The 16,038-nt window shown below is 39.8% G+C and overlaps 1 protein-coding gene across 2 annotated transcripts; it reads left to right on the forward strand.

Annotated features, from left to right (window-relative positions):
• Positions 1–8,966: 8,966 nt before the first annotated feature.
• LOC103712427 lies at positions 8,967–14,460 on the forward strand. 2 transcript variants are annotated; one of them, XM_008798946.3, is made up of 5 exons: positions 8,967–9,310; positions 9,385–9,469; positions 11,312–13,004; positions 13,185–13,560; positions 13,657–14,460. In XM_008798946.3, exons 3-5 carry the CDS (start codon positions 11,315–11,317, stop codon positions 13,985–13,987), a joined length of 2,397 nt encoding a protein of 798 aa, XP_008797168.2. In that variant the 5' UTR covers positions 8,967–9,310; positions 9,385–9,469; positions 11,312–11,314; the 3' UTR covers positions 13,988–14,460. The 2 variants fall into 2 exon arrangements, with proteins under 2 accessions (XP_008797168.2, XP_008797169.2); XM_008798947.3 differs by having other exon boundaries at positions 13,742–14,460.
• Positions 14,461–16,038: the final 1,578 nt, after the last annotated feature.

Genomic DNA, 16,038 nt, shown 5'->3' on the forward strand with positions numbered 1-16,038 from the left:
GCAACGATCTGTTCCTTGATAGACCTCAAAATGTCGGAATTCATGGTAGCTACAGGGGTTTTAGGTTGACTGAGATAGTACTCCATATCACTACAGGTTGGCATGCAATGATGACACTGGGTGATGATGTGAAATGCAGTGTCACTAATGAAACCTTAATAACTATAATGTAGGACCAAAGTTGATGCTGGACAACCTACTAATGCAATCTGTTATGACTTCAGAAATCAGCAAGTCTTCACAATAATAACTTAAAATTTAAATGTTGCTGATTTTTACTTCGGTTATTCAGAATTAAGGATTAAGATTATTCAATTTAAGAAGTTAGATTGCAATCAAGTAGTACAGTTGTTCTGATCCTAAATCAATATGATCGAAGAATGTTGAGAAGCATCCAGTTGTTAGGGTGTGCTAATTTAATATTTAGATTTTAACAGGGCAAATAGGATGGGTTTGAAAGTAGGGGTTCTATGTTCTGAATTTTGACAACAATATAAATTTTCAAGTATATGGCTATCATGCAAGAGAACTAGAACATAATTAAATGAACAAATCCAAGAAAAATGGAAACCTATCACCTGTGGCGGATGCAGTCAACCAGAATGGTGCGTTCGAGGTCTGGGGCGACTATCAGAAGCGAAGTGCAGCTGATGGGCTTGAAAAGGGAGGAGGGAGGGGGTGGTGTGGCCCCCCTGGAGAAGAAAAGGCCCGTTGAAAGGGGCTCTGCAGTGGCTCGGCCTGCTGACTTGGGCTCGTGAGAGAGAGTCGGGGCAGGCTCCTGCTGCGTGGGCCTGGGGTCGGCCCGTGTTGACTTTAGAAGGAGGGTGGGAGGCGCGTGGGATCGGCCAGATAGGAAGGGGTTTAAGGGGAAGAGGGGCGGCAGAAGGTGACAGGGGTTCGAGATGGGGACGGCCGGCGGCGGAGCAGAGGAGGCGGCAGGCAGGTGGCGGCGGTCTGGTGCAGCGGCAAACGGAGGGCAAGCCGGAGGCGGCGAGGGGCTTTGGTGGAGGGGACGGCGATGGGAGTTCGGAAGGTTGCGGCGAGGCGGAGGCAGCAGTGGGCGGCGTGCGATCGGAGAAGAAGCGGTGGGGGTGGCGAAGGCGGCCAGGCGGAGCGGCGTGGTGGAAAAAATGCTCGGACCGGCGGTTGCGAGGGCGGCAAGACGAAGGCGGCGCTGCGGTGGAACGGCGACGGCGGTCGCGGCAAGGACGGGCGGCGCTGTGGACGGCCGCGGTGACGAAGGCGGTGGCAAGGCGGCGAGGCGGGCGGCGACGGCGGACGAAGGCGGTGGCGAGGGTGCTCACGGTGAGGAAGATGAACAGGTACCTTTTTTTTTTTTTCCTTTTTTTTTTCTTTTTTTTTCTTTTTTTTTCTTTTTTTTTTTTTACTTTTTTTAACTCAGACCCGTTAGGATTCGGGTTAACGGGTTTGACCCGATCCGATACCCTTTACGGACCCGTCACGTGTGGGTCACGTGAAACTTTTTTTTTTTTTTTGGACCCGGGTTACGGGTTGTGGGTTAACGGGTTGAGAACTCCCCGTTACCCTGATTCTTTCTTCAACCTCCCGACGGATTCGGGAGGGCGTCGATCTTCGCGGCGGCGGCTGCGGGCCGGGACAGGGATCACGACGGCGGCTCCACGACCTGCGGCGGCGGCGAGATCACGGCCACGGCTTCGTGGCCTGCGGCGAAGGTCGGCGGCGGTCCCCTCTATGGACCCGATGCAGGCGGTTGGCGGCAGACGCGGGCGACCCGGGTTGCAGCGGCGGAGGGAGGCGTTAGGGCGGCGACGGAGAAGGAGAGCGGTGTCCCACTTCTGGATCTGGCCACGGACGGTGGCCACAGGGGTCGCGGCCGAGAGCTTCCTCCGTCAGGACGGTTGCCGCGCGGTTGATATCAGGACGGCGGGCTTCCGTGGGGTCACGGCGACCTCCGGCAGCGAGTCGAAGCGGCGGCGCTGGTGTTGTCGTCGGTGAGGGATGGAAGCGGTGGCCGCGATCGCGGTGACGGGTGGTCACGGGAACAGGGAACCTGCAAAGGTTTGTTTTTTTTTTTTTTTTTTTTTTTTGGAAGGCTTGATGATGGAAGCGGGTGGTAGTGGGCAGTGGGAAGTCAAAGGAGAAAGGCGGAGGCGGAGGCGGTGGGGTGAAGCTGTGCAGCGGGCGTGGGGGTGACTATTCAAATGGCAGCAAAGAAGAAAGGCGCTGTGTAGGATCTGGGGCTTTGGCACAGGGGCAAAGCCGAGGCTCTGATACCAAGTTGATGCCGCACAAATGCGGAAAAAGAGGAGAAGAAGGAAGAACAGGAGAGGAAGAAGGAAGAAGAGGTTCTAGAGACACAGGAAGAAGAGAAGGGGAGGAGGAGGAGGAAGAATAAGATCTGGGGGGAAAAGAAATTCTTAATCATTCATTAAACCCTAATCATGAAAATAGTTCCCTATATATAGGGCCCAAATACACAACTTGCATAAACCCCCCTTACACAGAAATAAATCCTAATGAACCCACAAATAACACAAATAAGCCCTAAAATGCAAATAAGCCCAGAAATAAAATAAACCACAAATAAACCCTAGAATGCAAATAAGCCCAAAAATAAAATAATAAAATAAATATGCAAATAAACGAGTCTGGCTCAATCCGGGGGCTCAGGATCATCTGGATGAAGGGCTCTGATGTCCCCATCAAATAATAAATGAGTATCTTTTCATTCATATTGTTTATGTGTCTATGAATCATCCAAAAAATTAATAAGATGATGATACATATTCTCAAGAGTTGAGAATTTGAGCCAAGTATCATTGGTGATTAATTTCTAAATGCTCCTGATTAATGGATCATCACGAGGACGGTGATCGATCCGATCAGTGCATAGATCATTTTCCTTATGGATGGACGAGACTCGAGTCCACAGTGTAGGGACACTGAAGTGATAGTGCAGGTGCTTATTAGAGAACAAGGGTACTGAGCGTGACCAAGACAAGAAGTCACTTGGATGTCTATCCACTCGTCAGTGACTTACTTGATGTTGCAGTAGTATGATTGGTCCTTTGACCTACGGTGCTTCGGCTACTCACAGTGAGGTTATTGTAGTTTGACTGCACATACACATGGTCTCTAGTCATATGGGTCCTTGTAGTGTAGATTGGCTGCAATAGGTTCATTGTAGGAGTAGGGTATGCACCTACATGGAATCTATCGACCTTGATAGATGAGGAGCGATCCTATGTGATTTATTAGATTGACTTCTAAGACCTTGGCCAGGGTAGTAATATAAGGTGGAGAAAGAGTTTTCCACTCTCGAACTCAAGTCGAATAAATCTACACATATGACAGACGACAGGGTTTGACAAGTTATCCATGACCTCCGGTCTGTAGGGATCCACGATAGAAGGACTATATCACACGATAACTGCACCTAGAGGTTCATCATTTCATTCTGCTGGATAGCCACTATATACTGCTAGGTGTCACTGGTGGATGGTGAGACTCACAGGGATCATCTTGATAGTCGATGAACCCTGATGAGTTGAGTTGAAATTGTTTCAACCCATTGAAAGGAGTTTTCAATGATATTGTGATAGAGATCGCAATATATCTCACTACCAGTCAAAATAGAACCTATGGGGTCACACACATTAGAGGTATTGACCGATCCGATAGTTGAATGTGATTAGGAATCACAAATAATCAATTAGATTGATAAATGGATAACCCGCTAAGAGTTAGTGGTTGGAAGAAGGAACAATTGCAATCGGATTGCAATTTAATTTAATTAATTGGACTTGATCATAAGTCCTACTTGGAGTAGGATCCTTGGAGTCCTAATTGGATTAGGATTTCAAATTAAATTGGAATCCTATTTGGAATAAGATTTCTAAAGTCCTAATTGTCTTAGGGCTGAAATTTAATAAGTCCTAATTAGATTAGGATTATTTTAAGTTCTAATTAATTTTAAATTTAATCTAATTAATTTCATGACTCCTAATTGGATTGGGATTGAAGAGTTCAGTAGAGTCATGGTTCAATTAAATCCTAATTAGATTAGGATAAGGAGGAAATTGAAATGGATTCATAAAATCCTATTTTGGATAGGATTGGACTCATGAAATGAACCCAAATCATCTTGCCACTTAATTTGATTAAATGGCTATGCCCACGCCCCTCCCCTTAGGAAGTGTGTGGAAAAAAAAGGAGGGGCGTAAGCCCCTCCTTGCTGCCGAATAGAAGAGATAAGGGTGAGCTCCTAAAAAATAGGAGCTCATCCTTATCTCATGGGAAATTAAAAGGAGGAGGGGTTTTGGCCCCTCCTCTCATGCTAATTTCTGGGATCACGGCAGCAACCCGCCCCCTCTTCCTTCCTCCTTTCAGCCATAAGGGAAAAGAAAAGAAAAGGAGGCGTGGGTGGCCCTTCTTCCTCCCATTTCTTGGTTCCAACAAAAAGAAAAAGGAAAAGGCTGCAAGTGTGTTGTTCTTGCTCCTTTTGATCCATCCTTCTTCCTCCTCCTCCCTAAGCATTCAAGAGTTGATTGAAAGGGAGGACTTCAGCCATCAAAAGCCATCTCTGCAAGGGAGCTAGCACCCCGGAGAGATACGAAGGCTTCGATCGGTTCAATAATTCGTGTGGATACCCGTAGAGGCCGGACGCGTGTGCGGCTTCCATTGAACCTTCACCAAATACCTCGTGAATCAGATTTGTGGAGACCATCTATCCGCACAAGGTGAAGATCTGATCTTCTTAATGATTTTAAAATGGTTTGAAATAATTTAATTCTAATCCATCTACAAACGAAAGGTTTTAAAATACGTTCATGCGATGAACGGATCTCGTATATGTTTCCGCTGCAATCTGAAAATTATTTCGAAATTTTCATGGCATATGAGGGATGCTAACGGTAAGGATCTAGCCTCCTTCGGTCTACCCTTCTCCTCTTTCTCCCGAACTCCTTAGAGAGCCTTCATTCCGGCCCGTGATCGCCGGGTTTTTGGCGGAAAAGGGTGATGCCCTGCCACCAAGGTGGTAGCCTAGTGGTACTGGGCAGCAATTGTAACCACAAGGTCCCAAGTTCGAATCGCTGCGGCGACGATTAAATTGTGGACCGGAGCTCACTACTTTGGCCACTGCTTGGACTTGTGGTGTAGGACCGCTCTTGAACCGCTAGTAGCCGGGGTGGTGCCGGGTGTGACGTACTCACATGTGGGACTCAAGCCAGAGCTCAAAGAAGTAGCTGAGCCGGGCCCACGGGTGGGGAGGGTATGAGTAAAACCGGTCGGGGTGCCCAACACACGGCCATTTCTGCCCGCATCGAACATTCTCCTGGCGGGGTGGGGGCCTAGTGGGGGCTGCTACGCGGGGGTGGGCTTGTCCCTTCCTCCCCCCCACCCCTTTTGTTTAGCAAAACAAAAAAGGGTGATGCCCTATTTTTCCGGTTTCGGTAGGTACCCCTAGTTTTCTTGATTCCGACTATTTCCGCCGCCGACGCTCGTCACCAAATCTTCCTCCGATCCCTCATAGTGGTTGGAAGCCATTGCCGAAACTCTGGCTGCCAGGATGTTGTGGATTCTACTATTTAAGGGGTTGAAACCCTTATTTTTAGGTGGATTTTGTGCCACCTGTCGCTTGTCACCATCGGCCGCTTGTTAGCCGGCGATGGGTCCTCAGACCTTAGCACCACTCGCAACCACCCTCTTCCTCGGTTAGAGAGAGAGAGAAGCTTGTGCTCTCTCTTTCTCTGTTCTCCATCCTTTTTCACTCTTGTTTCTCTCTCCACCTAGACTTTCTCTCTCTAGGGTTGTTGGATCTGGTAAGTATGCGTCTCAATAATTTTTGGATCAACCTTGGTGAAGGATCCTAATCTAAGGTTGTCTGGCAGCATGCCAGCCCCCAATCTGATCCTTGCCAGACAATGTTAAATTTGGTCACATTCGATCTCTGTTGAACCACATGTACCATAGTCAGACTATAATCAAATGAATTTCGCCTTAATTAAACTGACCGAGGTCTTGGGCACCCCGCTTGGCTAGCCCTATAAGAGTGCTGGAATTTAGGATTTTATCTTTAAAATAATTATAATAAATTTTAATGAAAAGAATTTTCATAAGTTTTGAATATTAGGCTATGAAAAGAATTTTCAGAATTAATTAGATCTGTTAGTTAGATTGCATTCACAAGGTAAGTAATGTAACTTTTTTTAGATTTATCAGTAAATTATAAATATTTTTTGAATTGCATTATTTGAGATTCATGAACTTGATGCATAATATTTATTATTATATATGTCTTTTTTGAAATATTGTATGATTCTCGATCGAATGTATTAGTTTCGATATGGATTATGTTCGATTGATTTTGATGGCATATAATTTTATGAATTTTTATGATTTGGAACACTAAACATGATTTTGAGAAAAAAATGTTTTGATTTGAAACGAATTTGGACTCGCATAAGACTATGTTTTAATACCTTGTCAGTGGAGGTTGTACATGGGCACTTGGATACCCTGGCAGTGTGAATTGTACGTTGGCACTTCCATAGCCTACCAGTGGGAGTTGTATGTTGGCACTTCGATACCCTACCAGTGGAGTTGTACATTGGCACTTCAATACCCTACCAGTAGGAGCTGTATGTTGGCACTTTGATACCCTACTAGCAAGGTTGTGCATTGGCACTTCGATACACTGCCAGTAGAGGTGGTATGTTGGCACTTTGATATCCTATTATTTAGGGTTATATAGCACTTAGATATGATTGTAATTCTTGGTTGTTGAGAGGAACTTAATGTTTGAAAAGAAATTAATTTGTGAACAAAAAATTGAATTATGAAATGATTTGATAGTGTTTAGATTTGGTTTTGAGTTAATGTACTTTGTGTGCTTAATTTCAACATATTATTATTATTGCTTGATTTATCTACCTAAAATGTTCATTACTTATTGGGTTGTTTAACTCATTATTTTATATTTTATTATTATTACAGATTCTGAGAACTAGCTTGATTTGAAGATTTATCGTGAGAGAACGACTAGAGATAGAATTTTGATATTTTTATTTAGATTAGATTTTTATTAAAATTGATGTAAGACTTTAGAATATTATTTGGTCCTATGTGACATTAAATTTTGAATTAGTTATTTAGAATGAAGTTTTGATATTATTATTTAAATTTATTTTACTGCTTACATATGATATCATATTGAGATGCCTTGCATGCTTGTGGAAAGAGTTTTCTATAAGTATGCGGTGGTTGCCGTGACCTATGGCTTGTGATCTCGAATTGGGGTTGCGACAAAGTATTAGTTGTGACTGTTGTGGCAATCCAAATCACTATGTTAGGATACATGCAAATAAATGATTAGGGTGAATCCTAAGAATGAGATTAAACCATATCGCCAGTTCAAGCTCCTTCACACTTTTCCTTTTCCTCTCCATGTTATAGAATATCTCTCATAAAAATATAAGCTACACCACGATAGCATGCAGAAAAAAAAGAAATACATATGCAATTCATTCATAATACAATAACAAGTTATCTTTCTAAAGACAAATATAATGACACGCTAACTTCTTACAAATTGCCAATGAAAGGAGAGTTGGGGTTTATGGACTGGGTCTATTTGGCTGTTCCTGCTCCTCTTTTTTTATGTACTCTTATTTTTTTTGATGCTGAGGATAGAACTCACGCGCCAGGCTAATGTGAGCTACCATAGTACCAACCGAAGAAAAAGAAGGAGGAGATAGAGAAGGAGAAGAAAAAGAAAAAGAAAAAGAAAGAAAGAAAAGAAAGAAAGAAAGAAAGAAAGAAAGAAGAGAGAGAGAGAGAGATGGGGTTATGACCATTTGCGTAACAGTAACATTTCTCTACCTCAGGTGTGGGGCCCGCTCTCTAGGAAAGGCCCCATTTTGCGGGTTCTTTCTCTCGTCCCCGAGTTCTCTTAGAAGGCGTTTGGTATGGGGTGATCGTTTTAGGATCAAGGATGATGTGGGTGGAGGTGATAAGATCACCGCGTTTGGTTGCACCACAGTAATCCTACGTGGCGGTAATCTTAAATCACCTCTACTCCTCAAATCATCCTCCAACTCGGTGATGGGATACCTGTCCTTGAGGTCGGAAATCCAAGATCACCCCAGGACAGTGATCCTGGGTTGAAAATTAAAGACAAAAAAACCCCTCAAGTTAGCAGAAAAAATTGATATATCAATATACCATCAATATATTATGTCAATATTATATATATATATATATATATATATATATATATATATATTATGTTGATATTATATATTATATTAATGATATATATTATATTGTAATATATTACTAATCATATTATTATCCTATTATTATTGAAGGATATAATTTTAAACTCTAATAGAAATATATTATTATTATTATTTATATTTATATAATGAAAATATTTAATATATTACTATATTACTTCTATTTACCTTATTTTTCTAATCAAAATAATTATTAGTATTAAAAAAATTATTAAAGTATAAATAAAAATATTAATTCTATAATGAAAAATAACAATTTTTATAAAATTAATAATTTATAGGAGCAATAAATATATTTTTTAGAATATATTAATAATTAATATAGTGATAAATATATTAATATTTTATTATAATATATTTTATATGATTAATAAATATATGATAAGGGGCTACTAAAAGTAGAATATGTGACAAAATTATGGAGTTATTATAAGAATTAGTATATTGACTTCCATTTTTAATTCATGAGAATTAAAAATACATAAAAAAATTTATCTAAGATATATCAAGGATATTTATGGTATTATTTAATCAGTGATCTTGAATCTTCATATTATACTAAATAAGTTACTCGGAAATTTTTAATCACTGAACCATGCCCTATCAAATATATTGATTTTAGATCATCAAGGATCAAATCTTTTCAGCATTTGGATCATCAGGATCTTAGATGACCGTGGTGATGCTGTTGGGGTTACCAAACGCCCCCTTATGTCCGTCGCCGAGTCCGTTAACGGAAGGCGGGCGAGCGAGACTGAGAAGAGAAAGAGAGAAAGGGAGCTCGGGGGGAGAGAGAGAGAGAGAGGAGCTCTAATGGCGTCGTTCTCCTCTCCTCGCCTCCCACCACCCTATCCCTTCCCTTCATTACCCGCTCCGATCCCTCTCCGGCCATGGGACCTCAGACTTCCGCTATCGCCCAAGAGGGAACCCTAATTCCTTGATTCCCTGGGCTCCAGTCCCTGCAATGCGCGTGGAGCCCAACACCGCCGGCAACAGGGATCTCGACCTCCGCGCCGCCTCCTTGGGCTCTGGTAACCTCAAAGACTTCACCTTTTTTAGATTTTATTCCTTTTTTGGGGGTTTCGATTGAATGAGATTTTGTCAGGGTGGATTGCTATTCTTTGCGTTTGTGCGTTGGATTTGATTAAGAGGAGGATTCGATCCCTCGAGTGGTTAAAATAGTATCACAGGTGCCACCATTGCTCTCTTTCTATCTTTTTTTTTAAAAAAAAATTCTTCTAATTATATGGTGTTAGTTTGTTTATGAATCTGGCTATCGGGAATCTTGGGAAACCCCTATGGGAAACATGGTTGAACCTATGAAACAAGAAGGGAAACTTCTGTAAGTCTGGTTTCCACTGGTTTCTCTGTGGTTTCCCTATGATATCTGGTCCTTCTCGTACATTTATCCATCTTAATAATTTCATTTTTCACATATTGTTCTTGACTTCCATCTTCCAAAGATTTGACCGCGCTATTTTCGTAACTTTTTGTATCTTTAAGCTGTGTATGTCCTTAAACTACCATTGGCTCCATCTTTTACTCTGTCAATAAAGGACTGCAAAAAAAAAAAAGGTACAGGAGGAGAAATTTTTGGATTTAGAAATAATATTTTTTGTGTAGAGACCAACAAGCATAATTCTCTGGATATGTTCCACGGTTCTTAAATTTCTTGGCACAGGTTGGACTAGAATCAGCATCATGTAGCTCAAAATTGGTAATTTAGGAGAGTTTACCAATATTTTATCGTGCACGAAGGTATTATTGATAATTGTTAGCAGTCGGTAATTCTTATATAAATGGTCTATTATAAATGTTTTTCGATGGTCAAGTAGAAGGATGAATGTAATGACAATCTTCTCCATTCCGATGGACTTGAGGACATTTTGCTTCTATGAATTCTGCATTTCTGTTTAAGCTTAGTTTCACGGATCAGGATCTGCTTTAGCTCTTTTACTCATATAATTACTTACTATTGGTTTTTCACTTCTTTTTTTCGCGAGGGAAGTTTCTGATTATGTAGTTGCTGTGATGAGAATTAAAGATGGTCAAGGGGGATTAGAATAATTACAATTTGTTTAAATAAAAAGATGTAAGATCTTGGAACAAGTTTGATTATGTTTGATTATCTATGAAAAGCTTGTTCGAAAAAGAGCATGTTGATAAATCACAACTGCAAAATTCCTGATCTCTGTTCATTTTTTACTTTGTTTTTTTTTTTTTTGCTTATATTTTTTAATTGCTTAGTACAAGGTAGTAAAACTGATACTGTCAATTACCCCTTGTAGAGTTTTTTCCCCTGTTCTGTCTCCTTCCTTTGTATATTCATTATCACTAAGTGAGTATTCACAAGACAAGCAAGGGTGATTTTCTGGGAGAAAGGGAGAAAAAAGGGAGGGCACTGAAACAATCGAAATTTTATAGATAAGATGAAGAAAGAGAAAATAAGAAACACTTTTATGCATTACAGTGAAAAATTACAAAAATGTTATGAAATTTTATGTAATTAAAAAATAAAATTAAACTTTGCCTTCAATCCTTTAATCTATGTGAAAATAAGTTGAGGGGGTGTGGTCTTAGTGCGTGTTTGCACAAGTAGGATTGTCCAGGGCAAATCCTCACTAGCTGAATGTTTGCTTGGTTTGTGTTATTCAAAAGGGTTTTATATTTATTCTTACAAGTATGCTACAACAATTAATCAAAGTGGCCCATGAACTTTGAAATTGTACCATTTGAGTGGTCGAGTGAACAATCCTTTCTTTATCATCATAATCAGAAGACTAGTCAGATTGGTTGCCAACCATGTTAAGAAATTCTTTTTTTTTTTTCAATTTTCGATATTTGCTTAGTCTGTGTTGTGTAGCAATGGTTTCCATGTTTGTTGATCCTGCACAGTTATTTCAGGGTATCAAACGGATGAGGTCAAGATCCTTTTCATTAAACTAGAAAACAAGATGCCTGTTTGTAAATAGTTACATAATACTTTTCCTAGTCTTCAGTTCTTTGATTATCAAAATGTATTGTTTTTACAGAGGATGTCTCGAAGTTCTGCTTTTGATGAAGAACATATGGGGGCCAATGATGGGAGCATGGAGTTTCCAGCTATTGCTGATGGACACATAGTGTTTGACAAGGATAGTTTAATTTACAGTGAAGAAGATCAGGTACAACATGAACTTGAGGTACAATTAGGGGAAGAAAGTCAATCTGATGCTAGTGCAACTGTGTTGTGGAAACATGTTATAAAAGGAAAAAAATGTGGAAATGCTCATGGGGGTTCTCATGTCTTCAAATGCAAGCATTGCCAGAAGCTATACCATGGCACCTATACACGCGTTTATGCACATTTAATGGGGCACAAAAAAGGTGAAAGCAAAGGAATTGGCTATTGTTCTGTTGTAAAGGCAGACAAAAATCTACAAATGCAAATAAAGAGAGAAGTTGAGCAAGTTGAGAGCTCACCGAACGTTGTTCCACTGAAGAAGTCAAAGCTCAACACAAATTCTGGTACGACATCACACGGACCCTCTTTAGCCCATTCCTATGTTGGTGCTTTTGAGAAAGATTACTCAACTCAAGATAGAGGTGATGTTGATTCTAAAGTGATACGCTGTTTGTGTGCTAATGGCATCCCTTTAAGCGTGTTAAGTTCACCATATTGGGAAGAAATGGTATCAGCAATCAGTAAAGAATTGGGCTACAAAAGCCCATCTTATGAAAGAGCACAGACTGTCTTGCTGGAAAATGAAAGGGATAGGGTTGAAAGGGAACTAGACGATTTCAAGCAGAAGTGGCCTCAATATGGAGTTTCAGTCATGTCAAATGGTTGGACTGATTTTAAGAATCAACCCTTGATAAACTTCTTGGCCTCAAATCAATTTGGCTCTATGTTTCTACATGCTCGTGACTTTTTATTGGTTGAGAAGTCCCAGAAAAGCATTTCCGACTATATGCTTGAAGCAATTGAAAAGGTGGGACCATATAATGTTGTTCAGTTGATTACAGATAATGCTGCAGATTGTAGAGCTGCATGTGAGGAAGTGGCAAAAGCATATCCTTATGTATTCTGGAATCCTTGCATGGTTCACACGCTAAATTTAATATTGAAGGACTCTGTAAGGGCCCTTCCTTGGCTCGAGAAGACTTATACGACTGCCAAAGGTATAGTGAAATATATCTTGTATCATTCCCAAGCTGCTGAAATTTTCCAAAGTTATCCGAAGTTAGAATTATTGAAAGTTGCAGCCAGAGGGTGTGCATCACACTGTATTACTTTTCATCTTCTACTTGACGTAAGGGAAGTTTTAAGGGCTGCTGTCATATCCGATCTATGGGAGGAATGGGCTAGTTTTCCAAACCTAGATGAGAAAGCAAAGCTTTCTGGAGATGATGTGAAGGCAGGGGTCATGTCTGATAATTTCTGGGAGGCAGTACAGTTGGCTCTCTTTATAATAAAACCAATATATAAAATGATTAAATTTACTGATCAAGATGGCCCCCTTATAGGAGAGGTATGCGAGAGAATGGATAATATGTTGGGAGAAATCAAAGATAATTTGAGAGGACAAGAGCACATCTTTATGGTTGTGAGGGAAAAGGTCTTTTCAAGGTGGAACAAGGCAAGCGTTCCTTTGCAATGTTTAGCATACGCCCTTACGCCGAAGTATTATGATGAAGAATACCTCCAAATACCAGCTCCAGGGGGTAGGAAGAGATGTCCTCCAGGTAGGTTTTTTCTTCTTTTCTTTCTTGCTTTCTTTCTTTTCCTTTCTTTCTTGTCTGTTACTGAATTTGCATTCTCCTTTTACTGTTACCACATTTGACTCTATTGGTAGAATGTTTGCATATTAGGCATATTTCCTGCCTTCAAAATGTCGATAATATTTTCCCTTATCATAATGACAGACCGAGATGATGACATATTTGAAAGTGCCATGAATGCAATAGTCAAAATGCACCCAAATGATGATCAAGCAGATACTGTTCGTGTGCAGTTCATGTCGTTTGTAGAAAAGAAGGGAAAGTTCTCCTCTGCAACAGCAAAAAGAGATGCAAGGAATCCGAAAATCAATGTTTTGCAGTGGTGGAAGTTTCATGGAGGGGATACAAAGGAGTTGAGAGATATGGCATTTAGAGTGCTTGCACAATCAATTAGTACTTTATCTGTTGAGAGGCCATGGAGTACCTATAGCTATATCCACAATGCAAAGCGCAATAGGCTAAATGCAAGCCGTGCTGATGACCTGATGTATATACATTCCAATTTAAGATTACTATCCAGGTAGAGCACCTCTTTTCTAATTTAACTTTATATCTGAATGTTGATGCTGCTCCTTTTTCCAGTATAGTTTCTTACCATCTACTTATACATGTTTAGGTTTAATTCAAATTATAAGTATGGTCCGCATAGAAAATGGGATATATGTCCAGAGCTTCCTCTTATGGATGAATCTGCTTTACAGTGGGACGATGTGTGCTTCATGGGCCTCGATGATGAGGACTCCTTGTTGAAACAAGTTGCTCACTCTAGTAATCCTATACAAGAGCTTTTAAGGATTATTGAAGATGTTCCTTCAAGCAACAATCAATGTGGCGAACAAAGTCAGATCACTAGGATGCGTGCAAGTGAAGGGCGAGGAGGGAGAGGAGGCCAAGCTGGTGGTAGTAGTAGGCTTGATTCAAAGGGGAAGACGAAGAAATTCTTGTAATGTGCCTTCTCTCCCTCTTTCTTTTTGAAGGTATATAAAGGATGAGAAGATTTCATGTCAACTAGTTTTACAAAGGTCAAAATCAAAGATGCCAGAAGTTTCTCCTTAAGATTATAGAACCAACTAAAGCTGTTGTTACCCTCCATCTCATTCATTTTCTCCTCAAAGTCACTAATGTGTAATACACAATGTGATCTCTGTTGTTTTTATTTTCTTGATTCTTGTTGCTTCTTTTGAATATACTAGTGTAATTCACCTGTCTATCAGCCATTCTTAAACTTGGTGGCTTTCTGACACTTGAATATGTGTGTCTGTATTGTAAATTGAGAATTTAGAAAGATTGTTGAATTTAGCATTACTTGTACATATTTTTTCCAAAATATTGGCGCATGACATTGAAATTTGTTTAACAATGTAACCATCATGTTTCTCAGAAAAAAAATTGTTCAACAATGATAAAGGTCAAGTTTCCAGTATGTTACTTTGAACTCGTTATGTATGTATATATCTACCTCCTTTCCTTCTGGTCTCAGTTTTCCCTCTGAATTGTGTTGTTCCTTTGATATTTCTATTTCCTTTAAAATCTATCTGCTTGGACCTGGGACGATAGTCATATGGACCTCGGTAACCTTTCAAAAATATACTATGAACTGGGCTTCAGTACACCTTCAGCAAATAACAAACAAACATCTAGAACACAGCATTTCTATGGGAGCAGGTTATCAGTAGTGGTCATTGGATCTCAACTTAAATGCCTCAATCACCCCTTTTTTTTTGCAAAAAATTCCCTGTTTGCTTAAAGAATGTTGAATCCAGAATTCTTGGTTCAAACAAGGCTTTTGAAGTAGGCTGGACAATTCTGCATGTAGAGATTTATGGACCAGAATATTTTAGGTTATCTGGTGTTTTGTTAATTATCTGCTATTTCCTTTGTAATTTTGAAGTAGATTGGACAAGCCTTTTAAAGATATTTCTTCAGTTAGACTTCTTTTTTTTAAAAAAAACAAATTTATAAATTTCTAGGTTGATAAGTGCTAGATTTAGGGGAATATGAATAAAAAGAATCTCTTGAATATAAAGAGCTTGGATGCTTCTCTTGATACAAGGAAGTCATTGGCATAAGAGGGATGGAATATGAGATATGCTAGCATTGTGTTGACATGAGAATATTAGGGCAGTGAATCTGCTTTTAGGTGATTCAGCGGCTTGTGTTTCAGATGAAATAGAACATATAAGTTTTGGGTGTTTATTTTATCTTAGAAAAGGAGATAAAGTTTCAAATGCTCTGGAAGTAAATTCATATGGAGAGTTACCATTCACGTATTTCAAATTCGTGGAGTATAAACATCAACTTATAAATGTAATATGACAGAAGTGAAGTATTTATCAGGCTTGGGGATGAGCATTGAGCTACAATTAACAACTTAAATTAGTACTTGAAATGCACATAAACATGGCTATGCTTCACCAAAAGGAAACTGTTTGAGAGAGGGGTATGTAAGGCACTTTGTTATATTAAAAATTATGCTATCTCATGCAATGCATGGATAGACTCTTTTTGTAATTATATAGCAGCATAGGTAGGTATAAAACATTGCTTATGTAACTATACATTTATATGCATCTTTTTTATTCGCTTTGAATCATGAAAAACTCAAGCTGTATATTGTATTGCTCAATACATGGTATAACTTGCCCTTGGGATGGTTCTAACCAGCACCATAGTGATCCCTGCCATCCCAAACCAATGCAATATATACCATACCAGTAGGTATATATTGCAATAAATCTTTATTCACAATTAATATCAACAAAAGTCTGTTTAGTTCTTAATTAAAAAAAAAAGAGGAAACGACAATGTATATGTGTTGTGCCCAACTTCCTGTAAATTACTATGATTTTTTCAGGAATCATCATAGGCAATATTGGCATTTTGAACTCAAATTAGCACCTTCATATATTGTACCAAAAATGCTATGGGCATTGATTTCATGCAGACGAAAAGTTCTTTTGCCATTCAGTTCAAGGGCTTTCGATATAGCTCATAGAAA

The sequence above is a fragment of the Phoenix dactylifera genome, unplaced genomic scaffold, assembly GCF_009389715.1.
Source record: "Phoenix dactylifera cultivar Barhee BC4 unplaced genomic scaffold, palm_55x_up_171113_PBpolish2nd_filt_p 000316F, whole genome shotgun sequence".
In the NCBI taxonomy this organism is placed as follows: Eukaryota; Viridiplantae; Streptophyta; class Magnoliopsida; order Arecales; family Arecaceae; genus Phoenix; species Phoenix dactylifera.

Excerpts from the sequence above, each read along its gene's own strand:
- LOC103712427 (XM_008798946.3), top strand. The coding sequence starts at position 11,315 with ATGTCTCGAAGTTCTGCTTTTGATGAAGAACATATGGGGGCCAATGAT. Across the intron at positions 13,005-13,184 it reads TAGGAAGAGATGTCCTCCAG|ACCGAGATGATGACATATTT; the intron begins GTAGGTTTTTTC and ends TCATAATGACAG. Across the intron at positions 13,561-13,656 it reads AATTTAAGATTACTATCCAG|GTTTAATTCAAATTATAAGT; the intron begins GTAGAGCACCTC and ends ATACATGTTTAG.